Source organism: Ambystoma mexicanum, chromosome 3p (genome assembly GCF_040938575.1).
Source record: "Ambystoma mexicanum isolate Mex_15411 chromosome 3p, UKY_AmexF1_1, whole genome shotgun sequence".
NCBI lineage: Eukaryota > Metazoa > Chordata > Amphibia > Caudata > Ambystomatidae > Ambystoma > Ambystoma mexicanum.
In genome coordinates, this window is record NC_090925.1 from 566665746 (window position 1) to 566689381 (window position 23636).

At 48.9% G+C, this 23636-nt stretch overlaps 1 protein-coding gene across 5 annotated transcripts in view; it reads left to right on the plus strand.

Moving 5' to 3' along the window:
* The window catches only part of ZMYND8 (zinc finger MYND-type containing 8), a 1749249-nt gene that overhangs the window by 1633674 nt on the left and 91939 nt on the right, over window positions 1–23636 (plus strand). For 3 of the 5 annotated variants that reach the window (XM_069651293.1, XM_069651294.1, XM_069651295.1), the window contains exon 21: window positions 12808–12897. The exons of 1 other annotated variant lie outside the window; for it this stretch is intronic. In XM_069651293.1, the coding sequence (XP_069507394.1) occupies window positions 12808–12897 (90 nt within the window). Of the gene's footprint in view, window positions 1–12807; window positions 12898–13103; window positions 13178–23636 lie in introns of all 5 variants that reach the window. One more of the 5 variants, XM_069651296.1, reaches the window with a different exon arrangement.

Genomic DNA, 23636 nt, shown 5'->3' on the forward strand with positions numbered 1-23636 from the left:
CTACTTCGTCTTCGACCCCGCGTCCGGGTTTCAAGAAGTGCGGGGAGTGTGGGTCCAAGATGTCGGTGACGGACTCGCACGACGCCTGCCTCTGGTGCCTCGGGGAGGCCCACGACACGGATGACTGTATCGACTGCCAGTCGCTCACGTCCAAAGCCTTACGCGAACGTAAGAAGAAGTTGTCGGTAGGTCGGGTGTCCAAGCCCAGGAAGTCGAAGTCTGCGGGGCTTTCGATGGATGATTCGAGGGGTGACTCTCCACGTCATCGTCGGAAGTCTCGTGGGTCTCCTTCTAGGAGTCGGTCTCGCCACTCCTCAGCCTCTTCGAGGCATTCTCGGAAGCGCCGACACCGGTCGTCTTCCAGGTCCTCTTCGGAGGACTCTGCCCGGCACGTCGCTTACCCCACCAGCCGTGCGACGCCGGAGGAATGGGCTTCCTTCGGGAAGAAAATGCTGGTGATTCTTGAGTCGCAGGGTACTAAGCCGTCCGCGCCCCCGAGTGGGGTCGGTCGTGAGAGGTCGAGAGACACTGCTCGCAAGAGTGGTCGGCACGAGTCACGGGAGAGGTCCCGTTCGGACAAGGAGACTCGTTCTCGACGTACCCATTCCAGGTCCCGGTCCTCGACGTGTTCGAGACCGCATGCACCTGTGAGGTCTTCAAGGAAGACATCGACGTCTGAGGCGTCGAGGGCGTCGACAGGCTTTCTCGAGGCTCCGGCTCCGAGGAAGTCATCGAAGCCGTCGACGCTCAGGTCGTCGAGGGACACGCTCGGGGCTCCGGCTTCGAGGGCTGTGTCGACGCCGCCGATGCTGGAGGCGCTGCATCTGACGTCAACGCCGATTTCCTCGACGCCGATCCACTCAGCGCCGATGCTGGTTCTCTCGACGCCGGCGCCGATTCGCTCGACGCCATCGACGCCTTTCGTGTCGGAGGTACCCCTTGGCACGGGAGAACCCCCTAGGAAGGCTCTGGTTAAGAGCAAGCACTCTCGGGTGCCTTCTTTTCGCCACCTGGACTATATTTCAGAGGCGGATGAGGATTCTGATGGCCTGGTTCCTAGTCAGGTTCCAGATGAAATTGTCTCGGGCCATAGTCAGTTTGACGATTTGAGACAGTCACTGCATGATACCATTGGACTGGACACCTCTCCGGAGGTGGAGTTTTGTAGGCCTGAGCCTGGCTCTCATGCCTATTCCTCGTACCGGCGCCTTATGGCTAGGGTTTCTGAGTACTTGGGATGGTCTGCTCCCCCAGGGGAGTTTGTGCAGGATGATCTGACGGACATCCTTGATGTTGGTTCCCCAACTGATCCGGTACTGCCGTTCCATATGGCTTTACAGAGAAGGGTGGCGGCGGCTTGGACTGCTCCGGAGAGTCTCCCGGCGGTGGGCAGATCCTTGTCGCGAAAATACCGTCCAGCCAGTAGCGACCCCTGCTACTTGACCAGGCACCCCACTCCGGAGGCGGCCACGGCCCCGGCAAAGCAGGCGTTGTACCCTACCATCCCTCCTGATAGGGACGACAAACGTTTTGATGGCTGGGCGAAGAAAGTGTTTTCTTCTGGTGGTATGGCGCTTCAGGCGGCCAATTCCATTTGTGCCTTGTCTCGTTTCACACACACTCTGTGGAACTGTGTTGCGTTAGCGGCTGAACATATTCCCGAAGGGGACGAACGGGATGGTTTCCTTGCTATGGTCCAGGATGGTAAGGATGCCATGTGTGAGTCTGTTCAGTCGGGTTTGGACTTAGCTGAATGCGTCAGTAGGTCCATGGCGGCGAGCACCGTGATACGCAGGTTTCCGTGGTTGCGGAAGTCGGGTTTTGCTCCTGATGTGCAGTCTCGGCTCCTCAACATGCCCTTTGACAGTGAACACCTTTTTGGCAGCAAGGCTGACGAGAGCCTTGAGAGGTTGCAGACCTCAAAAGCTGCAGCGAAGTCGTTGGGCGCTGCAGTTCGCCAACCTCTGCCTTTTCGTCCTAGGGGACAGCAGTGGAGGGGTGGTTCCTTTCGCTATTACTCGTCCTTCAGTAAAGCGAGAGGAGCTGGCAGTCAAAGAGGCCAACGCAGGGGTACCAGAGGTGGACGACAGGGTACCCGTGGTGCCAAGGCCGCTCGGGCAGTTGCCTTTTTGCCCTCAGGTAACGCCGCGGCCGCTCCCACTCAGTCATGAGGCCATGTCCCATGGTTCGCCGGTTGGGGGAAGGCTGGCGCAGCATCTTGTAGAGTGGCAAGCCATTACTTCAGATGTGTGGGTTCTGGAGATCATAACCCACGGCTACTGTCTTCCCTTTCAGCACAGGCCTCGCGACAATCCACCGGGGAACCTCTCTTTGCAGAGTCCGGATCCGCTCCTTGCGCAGGAAATTCAAGCCCTGCTGGAGAACGGCGCCATAGAACTGGTGCCTGTAGCGGAGAGGAACAAGGGATGGTATTCCCCTTATTTTTTGATTTCGAAGAAAGACGGGGGATTGAGACCCATCATGGACTTGCACGGTTTGAACAAACTCCTCAGGAAGGACAAGTTCAAGATGGTTACTCTCTCTCAAGTCCTCCAGGCCCTTCAGCTTCAGGACTGGTTGGTGTCACTCGACCTCAAGGATGCTTACTTCCATGTGCCAATCCATCCCAAGCACAAGAAGTACCTGAGGTTCGCGGTTGGCGACTCGCACTTTCAGTTTCGGGTCCTGCCGTTCGGATTGACCTCCACTCCCTTCACAGGCTGGGCTTCTCCCTCAATTTAAACAAGTCCCATTTGACGCCAACACAGCGGCTCCAGTACATCGGAGCAGTGCTCGACACTTCCCTGGGGCAGTGTTTTCCTCCCCAGGTGAGGGCTCTTCACATTCAGCAGATGGTGCACAAGTTTCAGCATGCCCAGACGCTCCCAGCGTTCGAGTTCTTGAGGTTGCTCGGCCTCATGGCATCCTGCATTCTTCTGGTGCCAGAGGCTCGCCTGCGGATGAGATCTTTGCAGTGGGCGCTCAAGACGTAATGGTCACAGTCCTCCGGCAGGATGTCGGACCCGGTTCAGGTGCCGCCCTCGGTCGCCCGGGACCTTCTGTGGTGGGCCGTCGAAGGCAACTTGATGAAGGGGGCTCCTTTTTGGCTTCCCTGGCCGGAGGTGACGATCGTGACGGATGCATCCCTCACGGGTTGGGGAGCTCATGCCAACTGGTTGACAGTCAGCGGTCGTTGGTCTCCGTCGGAGTCCAGACTCAATATAAATCTGTTGGAGCTGAGGGCCGTCAGGCTAGCCCTGAAGGCTTTTCTGCCGACTGTGCGAGGAAAGAGTGTCCTGATCCTGATGGACAACTCAGTGGCCATGCACTACCTCAACAAAAAGGGGGGGCAGGGTCACTTCCTCTGTGCAGGGAGGCGATGCAGCTCGAGTTCTGGGCCATCCAGCAGGAAGTTTCGATCTCGGCAGTTCATCTGGCTGGAGACGAAAACGTGACGGCGGACGCTCTGAGCAGGCAGAGCACGATCTCTCACGAGTGGGAGTTGGCTCAGGAGATTCTCCTGGAGATCTTCGCCCTTTGGGGGACCCCTCAAGTGGATCTCTTCGCCTCCAGTGTCAACCGGAAGTGCGAAAGGTTTTGCTCGCAGGAATTTCCTCCAAAAGGAGCCTTAGGAGCCGCGTTTGTGGTGGAGTGGTCGTTCCCGCTGCTGTACGCGTTTCCTCCAGTCCCCGTCATCCCGCAAGTGCTGCGGAAGTTCGGTTCCCGGATGATCCTCATTGCTCCGGCGTGGGCTCGGAGGACGTGGTACCCGGACCTTCTCGACTTGTCCATCTGCCCTCCGCGTCGTTTTCCCTACCGAGACGATCTGCTCTCACGGGAGGGGGGTCAGGTTCTCCATCCAGAGGTCAGATCCCTCAACCTTCACGCTTGGCTTCTGAAAGGTTGAGGTATAAGGATTGGGACCTCCCTGAAGACGTGATGCAGGTGTTGCTTTCGGCCCGAAGGCCAGCAACAAAGTCTCTGTGCCGTTGGCGTAAGTTCTGCGACTGGTGCAGAGTTCAGAATGTGGATCCTTTTGCATGTGACATCCCCATGGTTCTGTCCTTTTTACTTTCTTTGGCCCACAGGGGCTTGCAAGTGGGTACCATTAAAGGTTACCTGGCGGCTCTGTCCCATCTTTAAGCGCTCGTCTGAAGAGTGTTATTACTTTAAAATCCCTTTAATTTCACAGTTTCTGAAAGGGCTCACTAATGTGTTCCCTCCGTCACCTTTCCTGGTGCCCGGTTGGGATTTTAACCTTGTTCTTAAGTTTCTTATGGGTGCTCCGTTTGAGCCTTTACATTCTTGCCCTTTGAGGCTGTTAACTCTGAAAACTGTGTTTTTAGTTGCGGTTACTTCCGCTCGCAGAGTTAGTGAGTTACAGGCACTTTCAGTTAAGCCACCCTTCACTGTATTTCACAAGGACAGGGTTGTCCTTAGAGTTCGTCCTTCTTTTCTTCCGAAGGTAGTGACGGAATTTCATTTGGCCCAGAAGGTTGTTCTTCCGGCATTCTATCCTCCTCCGCATCCTGGTAAGGAAGAGGAGAGGCTCCATAGGCCTGATCCTAGGAGAGCTTTAAGCTTTTATGTTTCACGCATGTCCCGGGTCAGAGTGGACGATCAACTCTTTATTGGTTACGCTGGAAAGCGTTTAGGGCAAGCTGTGACGAAACAGACTTTGTCTCGCTGGATTATTTTGGCCATCTCGGAGTGCTACCGCTTGGCGGGTAAGGACCCACCAGCTGGCTTGCGGGCCCATTCTACCAGGGGTATGTCTGCATCTACTGCCCTGCAGAGGGGTGTTCCTATTCGCAACATCTGTGATGCAGCCACCTGGGCTTCAGTACATACATTTGTACGTCACTATTCCCTCCATTCCATCCGAGCACAGGATCGGGCCTTTGGCAAGGCGGTCCTTTGCTCTGCTATTTGATTGGCTATTCTAAATTTTGATTCTAAATTCTTTCCCTCCTCCTTGCTCTGATACTGCTTTGGGAGTCTGTCATAGATATGAAATACGTCGGAGGACCCAATCCCCTCGAAGAACAAGTTACTTTCTTACCTGGTAACGTTCTTTCGATGGGATGGTCCGATGACGTATTCCATATCGCTCCCGCCCTGCCTTCCCCGCTGCAGAATTTCTTTGCGATTGCAGCTTACGTTCCGCAAGGCTTTGTGTCTGACTGGCAGTTGGCTAGTGTCACACGTTCTGGGGGAAAAAACTACAACTGAGCCTACGGGCGTTGTGCGTCTTACTTATCACATCGGATGACGTCGGACGTCAGAGGAGGTCCTCGACGACGGCGCATCGACGTCATCGACGCAGGACGCAGACGCCGAAAAAAGTTTCCGAAGCAGCACAGCTGTGGTGATTACATGTCATAGATATGGAATACGTGGTCGGACCATCCCATCGAAAGAACGTTACCAGGTAAGAAAGTAACTTGTTCTTCTCATGCAACGCCTCGCACATTCAAGTGTGCAGTTCCCCAGCCTGCATCCCCAGTGGGCCATGCAAAGGGAGGGGGGGAAGCAAAACGACCCCTGTTAGGGAAAATTCCCATAACTGTGCTAATTCCCTTCACCTTAGAGACCTTCAGCAACTTTGCTGGATTTTGAGAACTTGATTTTTTTTTACGTGGAAAGAGTGTGGCCCTTTTTTCCTACTCTTTCATGTATTTCGATTTGTGTTTTGCTCTTGTGTTATTTGATTTTGGAGTTTAAGATAACTCCATAGGCATCTTTTCATGTGTGTTACACAGCACCGTCAGTGCAGTGACATAGGGATGTCTTTTTAGACTTCCAAAAGGTTTAAATACCTTCTCTGGGATAAACTACTGTTTCCCAGAGAATGTAATGTTAAATTGACTTTACTAGTCTTTTTAAATTCCTAGACCCAGCACACACTATCTTCCTATAGAGTGCTGGAGGGGTTACTTAGTATCCCCTGTGTCTAGCAACTCAGGTAGCAGTCAAATGCTACCCTTTCCTATCGAAATGGCTGGTGGCAGTGGTTTTACAACGAACTACCATGATTTTTCCTGACAGCGAACACCGGTAGCTAGAAATCATGGGAGCCATGTTTTTCAAGATGGCGCCTTAAGCCCCTTTTTTAATCAGGTCCCGGTCTTCTTTTTTCACCATTTCTTTTTGGAAAGGTCCTTCTAGAGTTTGACTCTGCGCGCCAAACCAGGTCTGGTCCCTTTATTTCTATGCCTTTGGCTGGCTTCAGGACTGAAGACCACCTCTGGCGTCTGAGTGTCTGGGGTGGGCAGGAAGTGAGGGAGGTGCCGAAACTCCCTGTGCTTAGTCTCCTAGGAGACCCAAATGCACTCTGGCGTGATTGGCTGGCTGACTGTCTGGCAAGGACAGCCACCCTGCTGGGTGAGTGGCAGCTAGGCTGGACTGAAAGGGAGAAAACTGTTTAAAAGGCGAGTCTTTTGGACTGGAAAGCAGTCGACCACTGGAACGAAAGAACCGAAGACGAGCTGGAAGAGGACGGCTGCTGCAACTCCTGGACCGTTGGTTTGCCCGGTGAAGCCCTGCTGCAGGTCCGAATCGCCAAGTTCATCTCGACAGAGATGCCCCTTCAAGGACGACTTCTTCCTTTTAAGTTGGTAGGACCAATCAACTCGTAAGCCACCTGGATACCATTCTCAGAGCTCATTAGGTTTAACCAGGGGGAAGGACACCAGCTTGTGTGCTTGACTACAGCTACTCCAACTGAAGTAACTCCATGTTGTCATTGTTTTCTGACGATCCCGTGCAGTGCAGGAGTCCTCCGACGTCCTCCCTCTTGTCCCGGCGACTGAGGCTCAGGAACAGTGAGATCTGCAGGAACTGCCAGGAACCAACGTCTTCAGCTGCATCTTTTGCTTCATATTAAGGTACTGTGCGAACACAATTGAGAGAACGCATCTCTCGCTGGGAAAGTTTGTGGAGCTTTCCCAACTTGCAGGCCTAGTGGGCTTGTGACCCAACATATGATTCTTTTTCGTAGAAACTACTTCTGAGAACTTTGGCAAAGACTTTACCGACCACTACAAGAACTGCTCTTTCCTATCCAAGACACTAGCCCATTGACTTTGGCCAAGGCCTATTGAACTGAATCGAGTCCTCTAGTGAACTGAAACTATTTGCACTGCCTAAGAAATTATTTGTGATCTATTGTATTAACTTGTGCCTTTTTACTCTCTTTTAAAGTAAATGAAATGCTATTTTGCTCCTATTTCAGGGGAGCCTAATTTACTCTGAAATGTATTGGTGTTGTATTGAAGTATATTTGTGTATAATATTAAGTTGCCTCCTTCTAGTGAATGTTTTCTAAATGACTGTGTAATAAATTAATATGTGTTTTACCAAGAAATCTTGAGTGTAAGTGTCTACTTGAAACACTGTGATTGTAAGACCTCTGTTTAACATCCTTGTACTGCTCACATTCCCTCTTGAGATAAGCCTGGCTGCTCAGCTCGCTACCACAAACTGTGTAGTACAGACTTATACCAAAGGTTGGTTTTGCTTACACCTGTAGTCCTAATTGTATGTGATGGTCCCAGAGGGTACTGCATGCAATTCTGTCCAACAACCAGAGCCTGCTCTGGCCTATTGGGCATGGGGACTGGGGAACAGAAATGTTAAAGGGAAACAATCTGTCCCTTTGACAGGTTAAGCCAGCACAGGAGTGCTCCCTCAGCTGTTTGTTGCTTCTCCATGAAGGATGCAGTTACAGGAGAGTCTTCCCCACCACACCATCGTAGACGAGCCGCCCCTTTTATCAGAAATTTGTATATGTAAGGCGTATTTCAAATGAGTTTGAGCTTGACAACCACAGAAGCATGCTCCTTGTTCAGAATAAATTATAATGTGGGCCTGTTGGGTAACTACAGTACTTAAGGATAGAGAGATACCTTATATCTCTCCAAAAACCTTATAGTCTGAGAGACTGGCACACACCACCTTATCTGGAGTGCCAAAGGGATACCTAGTACCCCCCTTCTCTCTGCTCCTGCGACTTTTTTGTCACATAGTGAATCTCCTAGTTTTGACTGGTGGCAGTGGACGCGTTCTACCAACTACTCTGTAAGGTTGGTACCGCATGCTATCTCCATAGCCTCGGTAGTGCACAATAGGGGCACTCAAGTACCAACCTGGTGCCTCCCTTCTTTTTTTGCCATTACTAGCGTGGTTGTTCTTTGTAAGCCTCCCTTGTACAATTCTGGGAGAGGGAAGGCGGTGTGAACCCGGAGAGCGGGTCCTTTAAAACGCGGTAACAGTATCTGAGATGGATGGGAATGCAAATCTTACTCATACATCAATAATCAGACCGACTAAAGAAGTTTGCAAAAGTCAAAGCCGTTTTAATAACAAGTCTTTAAAACAGCGAGTTCAACAGACATCAGCGGACGCCGCACAGATTTATCTCAACATATTTCATAAACATTGCCTTTATACTGAATATTCATCATGAGTGACATCAGGATACGTGGCAAAATAAGAAAAATAAGCAAAACACCCTTCTTGGGTGTGACCTGCATGGATATATGGAGGAAAGTTGAATATGGGTTAGGAATACAGTAGTCCCTACTGTGTGAAATGTATCCTTCATAATGAAGTGCCGGGAAGATCATAAAGAGCTAGAAAGGGAGTGCTTTTTTATATCCATTTACTGCATGCTGACTTCACATCCACTCCATGTTTTCCTTTTATTGTTAAACTCTTAGAAAAAGCAGTCATGTTTTTTGCATGAAAATTGAAATTAGATTTGTTTGAAAAGCTCGTTTTTTTTATAGTTGCACTTTGTCTATTTGTAGCTTTTGTTCTCAGTCTATCCCCATATTATTCATTTGCTCTGTTCTGCGCTCAGCCTTTCTGTTATGGTCAAATATTATGCATCTAAATAGTGTTTCCCATTGGAGGACAATTTTTCAGTAAGCATAGATCGTATGCAAGAGGACATTTTCGGTAATCTGTGCTTCATAGTAAAGATAATGATAATTGTTACATGTTCTCTTTATTTTCGGTGCATTTCTAACAGTAGCACCAGTGAATGTTCTGAGGAAATATTTTTTTTTTTTACTTCACACACTAGGAGAACCAGCGGCTGAACCAAAATATAATAATAGGATATGATGTGTTATTTATAACGCGCTTAATAGCCAGAGGTTTCTGTGGGCGCACCGGGGATCGAACCTGTGTTGCTCCGTGTCGTCTTGCTTCCGTTGCCCCTGAGCTATCCTCCCGTGACGAAAACACCCAACTTTATGAAAATGTTAATTGACTATTTTCTCTTTTTAAACTAATAGTATTAGCAAGAAAGAGCCCTTGGATGTGTGGTCTGTGGGCCCAGTCAAGCCTCAACACATTCCTCTTCTGGTAACCTGTTACAAGACAACATCAGAAGAGACATTGTAAGGCTGTTTTTAATAGTCCGCCAACTCTACTTAAATAATGGTCTGCAACATTTTTTAAGTATAGCACCCTTTTTTTCTCAAAGTTGTAGCAACTCGCACCTTCCTTCTAATATATAATAAATTTACAAAGACGTTTTTTAAATTCCTACCGGCTGGTGGGTTACCTCCATCTGTGAGGAAATCACTGGTCTCCTCATCTGAGCACAAGTCATCATCAAAGACGAACAAGTCATCTAAGTACCCGTCTCCGGTTCCACCATCGTCGGCACGAGCCTTGTTGACGACAACTTCCTCCATAACATCGCCCCGTCGACGACGTCCCGTTGGCGAGCTTGTTGATGACTCCAATCTGCAAAGTCTCCAAAGTGAAGTCTTCCTTCGACGGCTAGTACCCCGAAGGGCTTGTCAACAACCTTTACCACTCCGAAGCCTGCCACGCCCAAGGTATATATGCCTCCTTGACCTCTGTCACCGGATCCAGCGACGATCACATCGACAACGGCACCTGTTACTGCTCCACAGAGTCCAGTTGGCACCTTCTTTCCAAAGGGCTCTGATCTGGTGAGAGACTTGCCTCTGTCTCTGGAATTGCTGCCGAGGCACACCAACCCTGTCCCACTCTTTACTATGGCTCCATTGGTATCCCCCAGAAAGTCCCCAGCCATCTACACCAGTTCTGAAGGGGACCTGCCAGAAGTTTCTATTCCGATCAGAAAGGGGGCCATGGGGAACCCAACCCCATTCTACCCATATCTCATCAGGGTCACCGACCCGTGGGCCTTTCCAGCAGTTTCGCCCTCAAAGGGGCTCAGGCCCTGTTCCTGCTCCTGCTGTACCGGCTGCACCTGCTTCTGCAGCAGGAGACATGTTCTTGGACATCCTAACCACCCTGCACACTCTGGTGGCAGAAATAAAACAGAGACTGCCCACTGCTCCTGTGCCTGCTCTGGTGAAGTGTCCTCCAAGGCCCCCGAGGCATGAGCCGACACTGCCTTACAAGGCCCCTGTTACCCCTCGTCCTGCGCTAGAGGCTCTGCCTACCATAGTGGAGGATCCAGGTCAAAATGACACTAGCATGGACCCCTTTACCACTGGTCCTCATACAGATGAGTTTGACTACTTTCCCACAGACCATATGCATCATTCCACAAACCTAACCCTGCACCTTTTGTGTGCACACCTAGCAGTTATTTTGATTCACCTGACAGTGGTGAGGAATATAAGCTCAAATGAAAAAATGCTGTTTGATATTATCTCAGTTTTGAAATACATCTACAGCTTACAATAGCACATACAATTAAAACCTGGCTTTAATTTAGTTACATCTGGTTCCTTCACCAAATGTCTGCATCTTGAATTTGCATGAAGTGGTGCTACCATAGAGATGCACTTCTAATTGAGTGTGGAAAGGATCTGCATGTTTCCTTTGATTCCAATAATTCACCTAGTAATGTAGAATGTAGCAAGCAGTAGTTGAGCCCTCCAATTCTTCACAGTATCGGCTTGTCCACACCGTATCTGGTTCTCATAACTCTTCACAAGTATTGTAGTTCTTGCCTTTTTTCACCCTGCTTATAAACAGGGCAGAAGCCATTCAAAAGAGAGCAATACTTGAACTCCCCTCCAATAAATATTTTACCAATAGGTCAAGGTAAAGGAACACAATTGGCTTAGGTTTTACAGCATGGTGAACTAAGCATTTTCAATGTGATACTTGACTGTGGAAGGCATGACCATGAACTGCTGCCAAGGTTCCATGTTTGCCACAGGGGTCTCTAGTTTTATCAGTCAAGCGAATTGACAAAACTATTTTGAATGTTATATTGGTTTGCCCTATAACAGATCTTGCTGCAGTTAGCACCCTGCAGTTGCTAGGTGATGCCTTCTGTGATCGATGCCAGAGGCACCTGTCTCCTCAGTCTTCTGGACCTTTTGTTGACTTTTGACAAATCAGCCATAGGTTATTAATAAACATCATACAAAATGGTTAATGCTTGTGGAGTAGAGTGATGTGGATTTATTCTTTTCTCCTCTATTGTAGATCTCAACCTATTATTGATATCGATATTTTATTTTTATCGTGCTCGTACACAAGTGTTTCAAGGGAGGGGAACAGGGGAGAACAAAACAACGATCTTACTAGGCCCAGTGACATAGAGAACGTGCAAGTGCATGGGAGAGGGGGGGGGAGTGAATGAAAGGGGGGAGAAGTGGAGAGTGCAGAGCAAAGGAGAAACAGATAAATAATAATAAATAAATAATAAAGGCAACAAACAGTGGTAGTGCAGCCAGCAAAATGGCAAGTGCTGGGTTATGATGGCAGATGAGGCTGAGGAATGGTCAGCCTCTGTCCCTGTGTACTTCAGTGAGCCCTAGTGTTCTATTTTATACCACATATTGTTTAATATTTAAATTAAGCTGCTGGACAAAATAATTGACAGATTAATCACTACCTAGATTGCAGCCAACTGTGTGTGCAGGTGTGGTTCATATAAGTTTGTAAGCTGCTGACAGATTGCCTTGAGAGAATACATCAGTGGATGGCGAAACACTTTGTATAGATATGCCTCAAGACAAACTATCTTCAATCTTCCTTGCCGTACTTTGGAACACGCCTTGTTAGTTTATTTTCCCTCCACACCAAGCATGACGATGTAGGAGGGACATATGCGTTTTAGGATTTGGATTGACATTTCAGTTCCTGGAGGACAAGTCAGAACTTCCTGTAACACTTTCATCCATGTTAATACCTACCTCCTAGTACAACTTGCCATTATCATGGTGTTGGCTCCACCATCATGCTTATGTCTTTCTCTTCTCGGTCACTTGTCTGACAGTGAAGGCGAAAGGACGATGGCAGCACATTGATCTAGTAGTTGCTAAATCAGAAATTCTAAGTAGAGCTCTGCAAGTTACAGCAAGTCTTTACCAAGTACCTCCAGTCCACACTTTAGCTTTTTGCCAGCTCTTCAAATGCTAGCTTTCAATAGTGAGGGCATCATATACAGAAAAAGTGTTTGCTCAGTTTGAGAGAGTACCAAAGTAAAGATTTTTACAGCACAGGTTAAGGATTGGAATGAAAGTGCTCCAAATCAAAGTGGTTTTAATCCAGTAGACTTACCCTTTACGCATCCTTGAAACGTATTTGTAGCAAAATTAATGTTTAAGAATCTCTTCCATGGTTTTCACTGTTAATAATATATGTATATGATATTATTTCAAAGATACATTTTTTTTCATTGTTCTTAAACATTAAATTGAAAAAGTTAACCGAAAGACAGATACGAATTAAGCTACATATTTCTTACATGCATGGTACAAATGAGAGATCACCAACTACAAGAGTGATTATTAAAGCCATTTCTTTTCATAAAATGAATGTGCGTTGCACCCACAGATGGCAGCAGGTGTGCCAAGCACCCAGCCCATAAAACTGGTCCAAGTACCACAGACAACAACCTTTATCCCGGCTACTCAACCCACAATTGTAAGTATTAATACTATTGCAATATTTGTGGATCCGTTTTTTTCATTTAAATATATTAATATTTGGGTTTTGATTTTTCTGTTGAACAATGAGTACTAATAAATCTACCACTATTGAGCCTCATTCTGCAGCGCAACTTGACTTGTTTTGTAACATAGCATTACAATTTTTAGTCAACATTTGCGTGTTCATTTGTATCTCTACAGCGTCTCCTACGTAAATTCCTACAGTCACTCTGAGGAGGTCCGTCGTCTGGAGACAGACAACTTCTATCCTGAACGTAAATATGTTAGCTTCTCCCCTCTAAGGTCAACTGATACATCACTTGGTATGTAGGCCGCCTTGTGGCAGTATTCAATCCTGGCCACAACTGACTTCAAGGACATTTCTTCCCTTCTATGCACTCCTTTTGGAGCCAAACTCTGAAATGTGAACTCTCATTTAGAGGGGCTTTGGAAACTCTTTAAAAAATATTATCCAAACCAAAAATCACTTCACATGGTCTCCCTAACACAGTTCTTCTATCGTGTTTAAGTTTTATTGTCGTGCCTCAGTCCGATTTTCTGCCAGGAAAGAATAACCTTGAACCATCACTGCTCCTTGATGCTTTTCTGTTGCCAACCGGTTGCGATTGCTGGTCCTTGTTAAGTAGTTGTGCACTTTTTTAAAATATTTTTCTTGATGTCTGGCAGACCTTGGATTACAGCAATTGGCATCTTCCAAATTTATAATTCAGTATTTCACACATTAATTAGTGTTAGGATGCACTTAATATCCACTTGGATCTATTGCATCAGATACCAGTGCTCTTGCTCATATTGCCTTAAGGCTGATCCCGGTCAGGAGTTGGTTGCCCTTTTTTGGGTCTGCTTAAGGTACATTGCCTCATGAGTAAAGGCCTTTCTTTTCCGTCTATGTAAAGAAAGCTAAATTGGTTGATTCTGAAAGACACACCATTGTTTGTGGAAACTAATCAATAACTTTTAATGCATCTTGCTCCTGCCCACCTATTGCAAGAAGATGAAGCAGGGCAACAAGTATTTTTGTTCCCCACCTAATCAAGCCTAACTAAATTTGCAAAATATACATGCATTGGGATATCACCATTCAAAGAGTACTTTGCTAATCTGTGACTAAATTCAAGTCATTGCTTGTGGTTCATTTGTCAAAGTTGCAAATCACAGTTAAAGTTCAGCCTGGACCTCTGCCTCTTCTCATGAAGGATGGGTAACATGAGCTTTCCCTGGAACTCTTGTACATGGTCCAAGTGGGTAATTGATCTAGACAAAACAGGGGTTCCTTTGGTCTCTATGGGTCACATAGTGGTAGCGTTGTTCAGCCAATCAATATCAATTATTAAGCGAGGGAGTCAGGCCGATATGTTTTAAACACTTTGATTAAAATGTCCACCCCAGAGTTTTGCAGTTCTTTAAATCTGAATGTACAGTATCATGTAAGTAAACCTGGACTTGTAGTTAGAAGTGTTCATTGGCTCCTAATACTAGGGTTTTGGTTAGCGGTGGGGTTGGGCTTATAGTTACTTCAAGTTCACAACTGCTCAGGTTTTGTACATTTTCTTCAACAGTTACCCAGGACAACCACAAGGTTTATTCACACTCAAGTGCAGCAGTGGCTTTCCTTAACACTACCAGGGGAGCAGACTTGAGGGTTGACTGAATGGTTGGATATGGTCCCAATGTAGCCCATGAATACACTGGGGAAATAAATCTTACAACAAGTACCACTTGGACACCTCGGCTGGAAGTGTCAAACTCTCGGACACTTAGCACCTACAAAGATAATTTTCCCGGAAGGAATGCCAAATCCTCTGCTGGCTCAAAATTGTTAGCCTCGACCAAGGTTTTTCCAACCATCACTGTTGTGAGCGTGTCTCTCGTGCAGGTCAGAGTGGCAGTTACCCAATGGCTTGAGGATCCAGTGATGTTGGGGAGCAACTGCAAATGGATCTTCATGCAGGAGCAGCAGCAAAGTTGCACTGCAGCCAGAGACAGAAGCTGAAGTACAGAGCAGACAAGTTTGGGATGAGGTTTTTGGTCATTGCTCCTTTGTCGGAAGGTTGCAGCGAGGACTCGAATAACAACACTTTGGTAGTAACATGCTCTAAAGAGTGTAGGCAATGTTCTTCATTGTCTTGGCTCCTAAATTCTTTAGTAGCTGCAGGTACCAAACTCGTGTAAGCTACCTGGAATCTCTGTTCTAGTACCTTAGTATTTTCCTTGTTTGTATCTGCACAGGAAGTTGACAAGCAATCGATCTTTAAGAGAAGAGCATTTGAGACCTTGATGCTGCTGATCCCGCCAAGTCAGGGCAAGTGTGCATGTGGTTTTGCCTCAATGTGGAAGCAGGAAGGCTTGTTTTCATAGTCCTCAGGCCAGGAATTAGTCAGACGGATTGGTTTTAAAAGATTGCTTTCACACATTCTATCTTTTGGTCAGAGTCTTCTTCCTAGTTCTGGGATTTGATTCCCAAGTACTAGTAACGGCAACGGATTCTCCAGTGTAAAAATGTTGCTAACCATCCAACCAGTATCAGCTGCCATAATCATCTTTGAGGGCTTCTTCACAAGCTTTCACACTATATTTTTAAGACTGAATCTCACAAAACCATTCACACAACCAGCAGTATACGGCTCTGTAGTCTTGGGATTTTGCATTTACATATATGATTATAGAACTAGATCACATTATTTTCTTCATAGAAACTATGACTGATTGTGGGCCTTTGCAATTGGGTTTTCATGTGTTTGCCGGTAGGTTCACCCCAGGTACAATGGGATTTAACCCCTAAAAGCTGCCGCCAACCAGTGGAGCCCCCACAGCCAGCAATGCAAAGTTAAGTGCGTAGGAAAACAGAGTATGTAGTGTACCTTCACCCTGAGCATATTGGGGTCTCTTAGGAGGCATATGGGGTATTCGCTCCTCCAATGAGAACTTAGATTAGGACTCTTCAGGGAAAAATGGTAATACGCCCTGGGAAAATGAATACTTACAGGGGCACCACACCAGAGTGACTGCTTTGGACTTGGCTTTTATGGCAAAGCATGCTGGGCCAGAATCGGGTGTCAATAGCTAAATACATCAGCTTACCTGATCCTATGTGACCAACAACTTCCAAAAGTCATACTGCCATAGCAATAGTCAGAAACTTAATTATGAATCTCCTTATTGATGCATAATTATTGGTTTCCCATCAAAAGGTATATTTTTAATATTCAGGGGTTCTATACTAATATTCTCTTATGAGAAGCTTTCAGTCAGAATGGCCTGCACCGTTTCTGGATTTTCAGTATTCTTTGAGCATATTTGACCACAAGTCCCAGCCTTACAGCCTCACTTCCTGGACACCTTAGCATTGTGAATCATGTGTTATCTGTGGCCATAGAAAATCTTCCAGCCATCTAGAAGAATCTCTCTCTACACTAGAAATGAAGGTGTTTCTTAGAAATGTGCCTTTTTTATATAAAATGTGAGCTTTTATATTCAGGCATCTTGTGTGCATCTTCACATTTCCTCAGGGTCATGTACTGGAAATCTTAGTTCAACTGACTCTAGTCTCACATGCAGCAGGTTGAAAGTGCCATAGAATCTCTGAGCAAGCCCTTTCCTCTGCTCTAAACCACTCAATGGGTATAGGCTAATGTAGACTTAGCTTTTTGGCACCACTTTTCCAGATGTTATGATGTTGATGTCTGTGAGGATTTATGCCCTTAGGTAGGCCTAGAAAGGCCCTATGAGGTCCCTATGTGTTTGTTGTCCAGTTGAACGGGCTTGAGAATGCATTCAGACTCACTTTCTCAAACGTATGGTAACATTTCTGTATCTGTATGATTTGCTTAGATTGTTTTAAAGGAAGTAAGTCCTGATAAGGAAAGATGATCCCTAGTTTTTGTTTAGGAATAACACTTGGGATGGGTTTGTGCTCTTCAATTCTGCGACTCATTGAAGCTGTAAAAATGGATGTTACTGCATAGGATCTTCCTGGCTAATGAGCAGCCAAATGTATAATAAAGTCTGGCTGAGTGCCCTCACTGATGAGATCTAAAAGCCCAGATGATAAGTTTCATTTTTAAAGCTATACATTTACTGCACTTGATTAGCTTGCAAGTGTTTTATGTGTATACTTTTGAGAGGGGCTAGGCATTACACAAGGTGCACTTCTTATATGCACACACTTCCATCTAAATGTTTTGTTTTTAATGCTGCCATTTCTGTGATTTCCTAGTTTGTTGTCTGATATGTGGCTAAGAGGACATGTCCATCCAGCTCAAATGGGATGCAATTATTGTCTGCAAAGTCTCTCATATTGCCCCCTTCCCCTCAAAACAAGGGTCATTTACATCCAATGTTGGTATGTCTAATCAGCAAGTTGGTGAATCAAATTGTATTTGTGTTCTCCAGCATGGGATCTGGCATGGATTCACATGCTCATAAATATTCCCCGTCGTCAGACTGGGAATCCTCAGTAAAAGAAAAAAAAGTTTCACTTTAAAACTGTATTTCGAGGGGATTGGGTCCTCCGACGTATTCCATATCTATGACATGTAATCACCATAGCTGTGCTGCTTTGAAAAATCTTCGGCGTCTGTGTCCTGCGTCGATGACATCGATACGCCGCCCTCGAGGACCTCCTCCGACGTCAATGGATGTTTTAAGTAGGACGCACAACGCCTGTAGCCTCAGTTCTGTTTTTTCCGCCAACGTGTTCACTTCGGAGATCTCGGCGCGCCTCGACTCTTTGGAGTTTCTGTTCTTTCTCGGTTCTTCGAACCTGTTCGTATTGTGTAGTATATTCTTCGTGAAGATGTCTACCTCGTCTTCCACCCCGCGTCCAGGCTTTAAGGAGTGCGGGGACTGTGGGTCCAAGATGTCGGTGACAGACTTGCACAACGGCTGCCTCTCGTGCCTCGGGGAGACCCATGACACGGATGACTGTGTCGACTGCCAGTCGCTCACGTCCAAAGCCTTGCGGGAGCACAAGAAGAAGTTGTCGGTAGGTAAGGTGTCCAAGCCACAGAAGTTGAGGTCTGCGGGGCTTTCGACGGACGATTCAAGGGGCGACTCTCAGCATCGTCGTCGACCAGTGGGTCTCGGTCCCGGAGTCGGTACCACCACTCCTCTGCCTCTTCGAGGCACTCCCAGAAGCGCTGTCATCGGTCGCCTTCCCCGTCCTCATCCGAGGACACCGGCCGTCGGCAGTTCGCTTATCCCACCAAGCATGCGACGCCGGAGGAATGGGCTTCCTTTGGGAAGAAAATGTTAGCGAATCTCGAATCGCAGGACACTGGTCCATCCGCACCTCCGAATGGGGCCGGTCGTGATCGGTCGAGAGACACTGCTCGCACGCCTTCGGGCTCGGGTGGTCGGCACGATTCGCGGAAGAGGTCCTGCTCGGACAAGGGGAATCGTTCTCGTCATGCCCGGTCCAGGTCCCGGTCCTTGACGTGCTCAAGACCGTGTGCACCTGTGGTGTCTTCGAGGAAGACGTCGACGCCGAGGTCGTCGACGGACTCTTTCAAGGCCCCGCCTCCGCAGAAGTTGTCAACGCCATCAGTGCCCAGGTGTCGAGGGACACGCTCGGGGCTCCGGCCTTGAGGCCTGTGTCGACACCATCGATGCTGTCGGCGCCGCGTTCGCCGTCAACGCCGATTCACTCGACGCCTTTCGAGGCTGTTTTGACGGGGATAACCCCGGGGCTCAGTGGAACCCCCTAGAAAGACTCTGGCCAAGGTCAAGCATGGCTTTGTTCCACATTCTGTGCCTTCTTACTGCCATCTTGAGGTTATTTCAGAGGTGGATGAGGGCTCTGATGATGGCATGGTTCCTGATACGGTGCCAGACGAGATTCTCTTGGGCCATAGCCAGATTGAGGACCTGAGGCAGTCCCTGCACGATGCCAGTGGGCTGGACACCTCTCCGGAGGTGGAGTTTTGTAGGCCTGAGCCTAGCACTCATGCCGACTCCACGTACCGGCGCCTTCTGTCTAGGGTCACCGAGTACTTGGGATGGTCTGCTCCCCCAGGGGATTTTCTTCAGGATGACCTTACGGATATCCTCGACCAAGGTCCACCAACTGACCCGGTGTTGCCGTTCCATATGGATCTACAGAGGCGGGTGGCGGCGGCTTGAACTTGTCCGGAGAGTCTCCCAGCAGTGGGCAAGGCTTTGACGCGAAAATACCGCCCAACCAGTAGCGACCCCTGCTAGGGACGACAAGCGTTTTGACGGCTGGGCGAAGAAAGTGTTTTCTTCAAGGGGTATGGCACTTCAGGTGGCCAACTCCGTATGTGCCTTGCCACGTTTCACGCACACTCTGTGGAACTGAGTTTCCTTAGCGTCTGAACATATTCCCGAAGGTGGACGAACGGGATGGTTTCCTTGCCATGGTTCAGGATGGCAAGGATGCCATGTGTGAGGCTGTTCAGTTGGGTTTGGACATGGCAGATTGCGTCGGCCAGTCCATGGCGGCGAGCACCGTGATACGCAGGTTTGCGTGGTTGCGGAAGTCTAAGGTTTGCTCCTGATGTGCAGGCCTGGCTCCTTAACATGCCCTTTGACGGGGAACATCTTTTTGGCAGCAAGGCTGACGAGAGCCTTGAGAGGCTGCCGTCCTCCAAAGCTGCAGCAAAGTCATTGGACGCTGCAGTTCGCCAACCTCTGCCTTTTCGTCCTCGGGGACAGCAATGTAGGGGAGGTTCCTTTCGTTATTACTCATCCCTTTGGTAAAGCGAGAGGAGCTGCCAATCAAAGGGGCCACCGTAGGAGTGCCAGAGGTGGAAAACAAGGTACTTGATGTGCCAAGGCCGCTCGGGCTGTTGCCTCTTTGCCCTCAGGCAGCGCCGCTTCAGCTCAGTCATGAGGCCATGTCCCATGGTTCGCCGGTTGGGGGAAGGCTGGCGCAGCATCTTGCAGAGTGGCGCGCCATTACTTCAGATGTGTGGATTCTGGAGATCATAACCCACGGCTACTGTCTTCCTTTCTGGCAGAGGCCTCAAGACAATCCACCGGGGAATCTCTCTTTGAAGAGTCTGGATCCGCTCCTTGCGCAGGAAATTCAATCCCTGCTGGAGAAAGGCGCCATAGAACTGGTGCCTGTAGCGGAGAGGAACAAGGGATGGTATTCCCCTTATTTTTTGATTTCCAAGAAAGACGGGGGTTTGAGACCCATCATGGACTTGCGCGGTTTGAACAAACTCCTCAGGAAGGACAAGTTCAAGATGGTTACTCTCTCTCAAGTCCTCCAGGCACTTCAACTTCAGGACTGGTTGGTGTTTCTCGACCTCAAGGATGCTTATTTTCATGTGCCGATACATCCAAAGTACAAGAAGTACCTGAGGTTCGCGGTTGGCGACTCGCACTTTCAGTTTCGGGTCCTGCCGTTCGGATTGACCTCCGCCCCGAGGGTCTTCACCAAGCTCATGGTAGTGGTTGCAGCGCACCTCAGGAAAGTGGGGATTCATGTCTACCCCTACCTGGACGATTGGTTGATCAGGGCGCGCTCTCCCGAGCAAGTCCTGGATCATCTGTCCGTCACCCGCCACTCCCTCCACAAGCTGGGCTTCTCCCTCAACTTATAGAAGTCCCATTTGACACCAACTCAGAGGCTCCAGTACATCGGAGCTGTGCTCGACACATCCCTGGGGCAGTGTTTTCCTCCCCAGGTGAGAGCGCATCACATTCAGCAGATGGTGCACAAGTTTCAGCTTGCCCAGAGTCTCCCAGCGTTTGAGTTCTTGAGATTGCTCAGCCTCATGGCATCCTGCATTCTTCTGGTGCCAGAGGCCAGGTTGCAGATGAGATCTTTGCAATGGGCACTCAAGCTCCAGTGGTCTCAGTCCTCCGGCAGGTTGTCGGACCCTGTTCAGGTGCCGTCCTCGGCCGCCCAGGACCTTCTGTTGTGGGCCGTCGAAGACAATCTGATGAAGGGGGCTCCATTTTGGCTACCCTGGCCGGAGGTGACGATCGTGACGGACGCATCCCTCACGGGATGGGGAGCTCATGCCAACGAGTTGACAGTCAGCGGTCGTTGGTCTCCGTCCGAGTCCAGACTCCATATCAATGGGTTGGAGCTGAGGGCCGTCAAGCTAGCCCTGAAGGGTTTTCTGCTGACTGTGCGAGAGAAGAATTTCCTGATCCTGACGGACAACACATTGGCCATGCACTACCTCAACAAAAATGGGGGGCAGGGTCACTTCCTCTGTGCAGGGAGGCGATGCAGCTCTGGTTCTGGGCAATCCAGCAGGAAGTTTCGATCTCGGCAGTTCATCTGGCCGGAGACGAAAATAAGACAGCAGATGATCTGAGCAGGCAGAGCGTGATCTCTCACGAGTGGGAGTTGGCTAAGGAGATTCTCCTGGAGATCTTTGCCCTTTGGGGGGCCCCTCAAGTGGATCTTTTCGCCTCCAGTGTCAACCGGAAGTGCGAGAGGTTCTGCTCGCCGGAATTTCCTCCAAAAGGAGCCTTAGGAGACGCGTTTGTAGTGGAGTGGTCATTCCCACTGCTGTAGGCATTTCTTCCAGTCCCTGTCATCCCGCAAGTACTTAGAGGTTACGGAGGTTCGGTTCCCAGATGATCCTCATTGCTCTGGCGTGGGCCCAGAGGACGTGGTACCCGGACCTTCTTGACTTGTCCATCTGCCCTCCACGTCATCTTCCCTACCGAGACGATCTGCTCTCACGGGAGGGGGGTCAGGTTCTCCATCCAGAGGTCAGATCCCTCAACCTTCACGCTTGGTTTCTGAAAGGTTGAGGTATAAGGATTGGGACCTCCCTGAAGACGTGATGGAGGTTTTGCTCTCGGCCAGACGGTCCGCAACAATGTCCCTGTACCGTTGTCGTAAGTTCTGTGACTGGTGCAGGGTTAAGAATGTGGATCCTTTTGCATGTGACATTCCCATGGTTCTGTCTTTTTTGCTTTCTTTGGACCACAGGGGCTTGCAAGTGGGTACCGTTAAAGGTTACCTGGCGGCGCTGTCCATATTTAAGCGCTCGTCTGAAGAGTGTTCCTATTTTAAAATTCCTTTAATTTCTCAGTTTCTGAAAGGGCTCACTAATGTGTTCCCTCCGTCACCTTTCCAGGTGCCCGATTGGGATTTGAACCTTGTTCTCAAGTTTCTGATGGGTGCTCCGTTTGAGCCTTTGCATTCATGCCCTTTGAGACTGTCAACTCTTAAAGCAGTATTTTTGGTTGCGGTTACTTCCGCTCGCAGAGTGAGTGAGTTACAGGCACTTTCAGTTAAGCCACCCTTCACTGTGTTTCATAAGGACAGGGTTGTTCTTAGAGTTCGTCCTTCCTTTCTTCCGAAGGTGGTGTCGGAATTTCATTTAGGCCAGAAGGTTGTTCTTCCGGCGTTTTATCCTCCTCCACAACCTGGTAAGGAAGAGGAGAGGCTCCATAGGCTTGATCCTAGGAGAGCATTAAGCTTTTATATTTCACGCATGGCCCGGGTCAGAGTGGACGATCAACTCTTTATTGGTTACGCTGGAAAGAAGGCTCGCTACAGCAGGCTGGCAGCATTACTCAAATCGAGCAAAGCCTCTGACTCAGCCTCCAGGCAGAGTCATGCCTCACCCGTGAACAGCCAGTCCGAGGAGCGAACTCCCTCCGGGAGGAGGTCGAGATCCTTTGAGGACGGCCCCCATGCAGGGTCCAAGAGAAGGCCAAGCTCAGCGATGCTGGCTCCACTGGGTTTGCTGCTGATGATGGTGCCAAGTCTGGTAGAGAGTGATTGACATCACCTTCAGCCTGCCGACGAATGGGGCATCTTCTAAGAGAAAGTCCTTAACCCCATCCAAACTCTGTTTGTCGACGGACAAACCAACGAGGGAGAAGTCTGTGTTAGGACCCGTCAAAACTAACGAAAACCTCTTTGCCTTCCATGTCAACGGAGTCGACGAGGGCCTCAACGAGCACATCGCCAACAAAGTCAACAACGACAGCATCGAAGGAAAGCGGGTCTGCAAAGGTGGTACCTGCTATGGCCACCCCATGTGTGTCCTTAACCCTGAGGCGTAATACAGCTGTGGGGGCTGCAATGAATGCTGGTGCCCCGGGGTTTGGGGCAAGGCGCTGCGGCTGCATCAGCATGGAGACGGAAAGAGAAGAGGACATGGCGCCCCCGATGGATTCTCCACGGGCGGTGGACCCATGTGCTGCTCCAGATAAACCGGAGCAGATTTATTCAAGCACTGATGGCGGCAATAAAGATTTGCCTGATGACTATGATACAAACCACGAAGGAGGGCAATCTGAGGGCGGTGAGCCTTCTTCCCCTGCACGCAAAAGGAGACGCATCAATATTGACCCTACACCACAGGCTCCTTTCACCCCTCAGCCGAGGGACGTGTGTTGCTGGATATTCTAACGACTTTACACACACTAGTCTCAGAGATCCAGTAGAAGATACCCCCTTCACTGGGACCGACACTACCAAAAGACCCTCAGAAAACCCAGAGGGTGAGCCCTCCTCGTCGGAAGAGAAAGTCCAAGGGAGGTGCTGATCCTTGACGTCATCCTACTCCTTTGCTGCCGCCACCACCACTGCATTGTGACCTGACTCCAACCGGAGCCCCGGCACCACACACGGACACAGGCACCGACAAGGACACCGATATTGTGCCAGCTGATGGGGAAACTCCACACGTGGACGACCCCCATAGAGCCTCCCCGCCGGATGAGGTTGGATCCTTTCATTCCATGATTTCCAGGGCCTCTGAGGTGTTT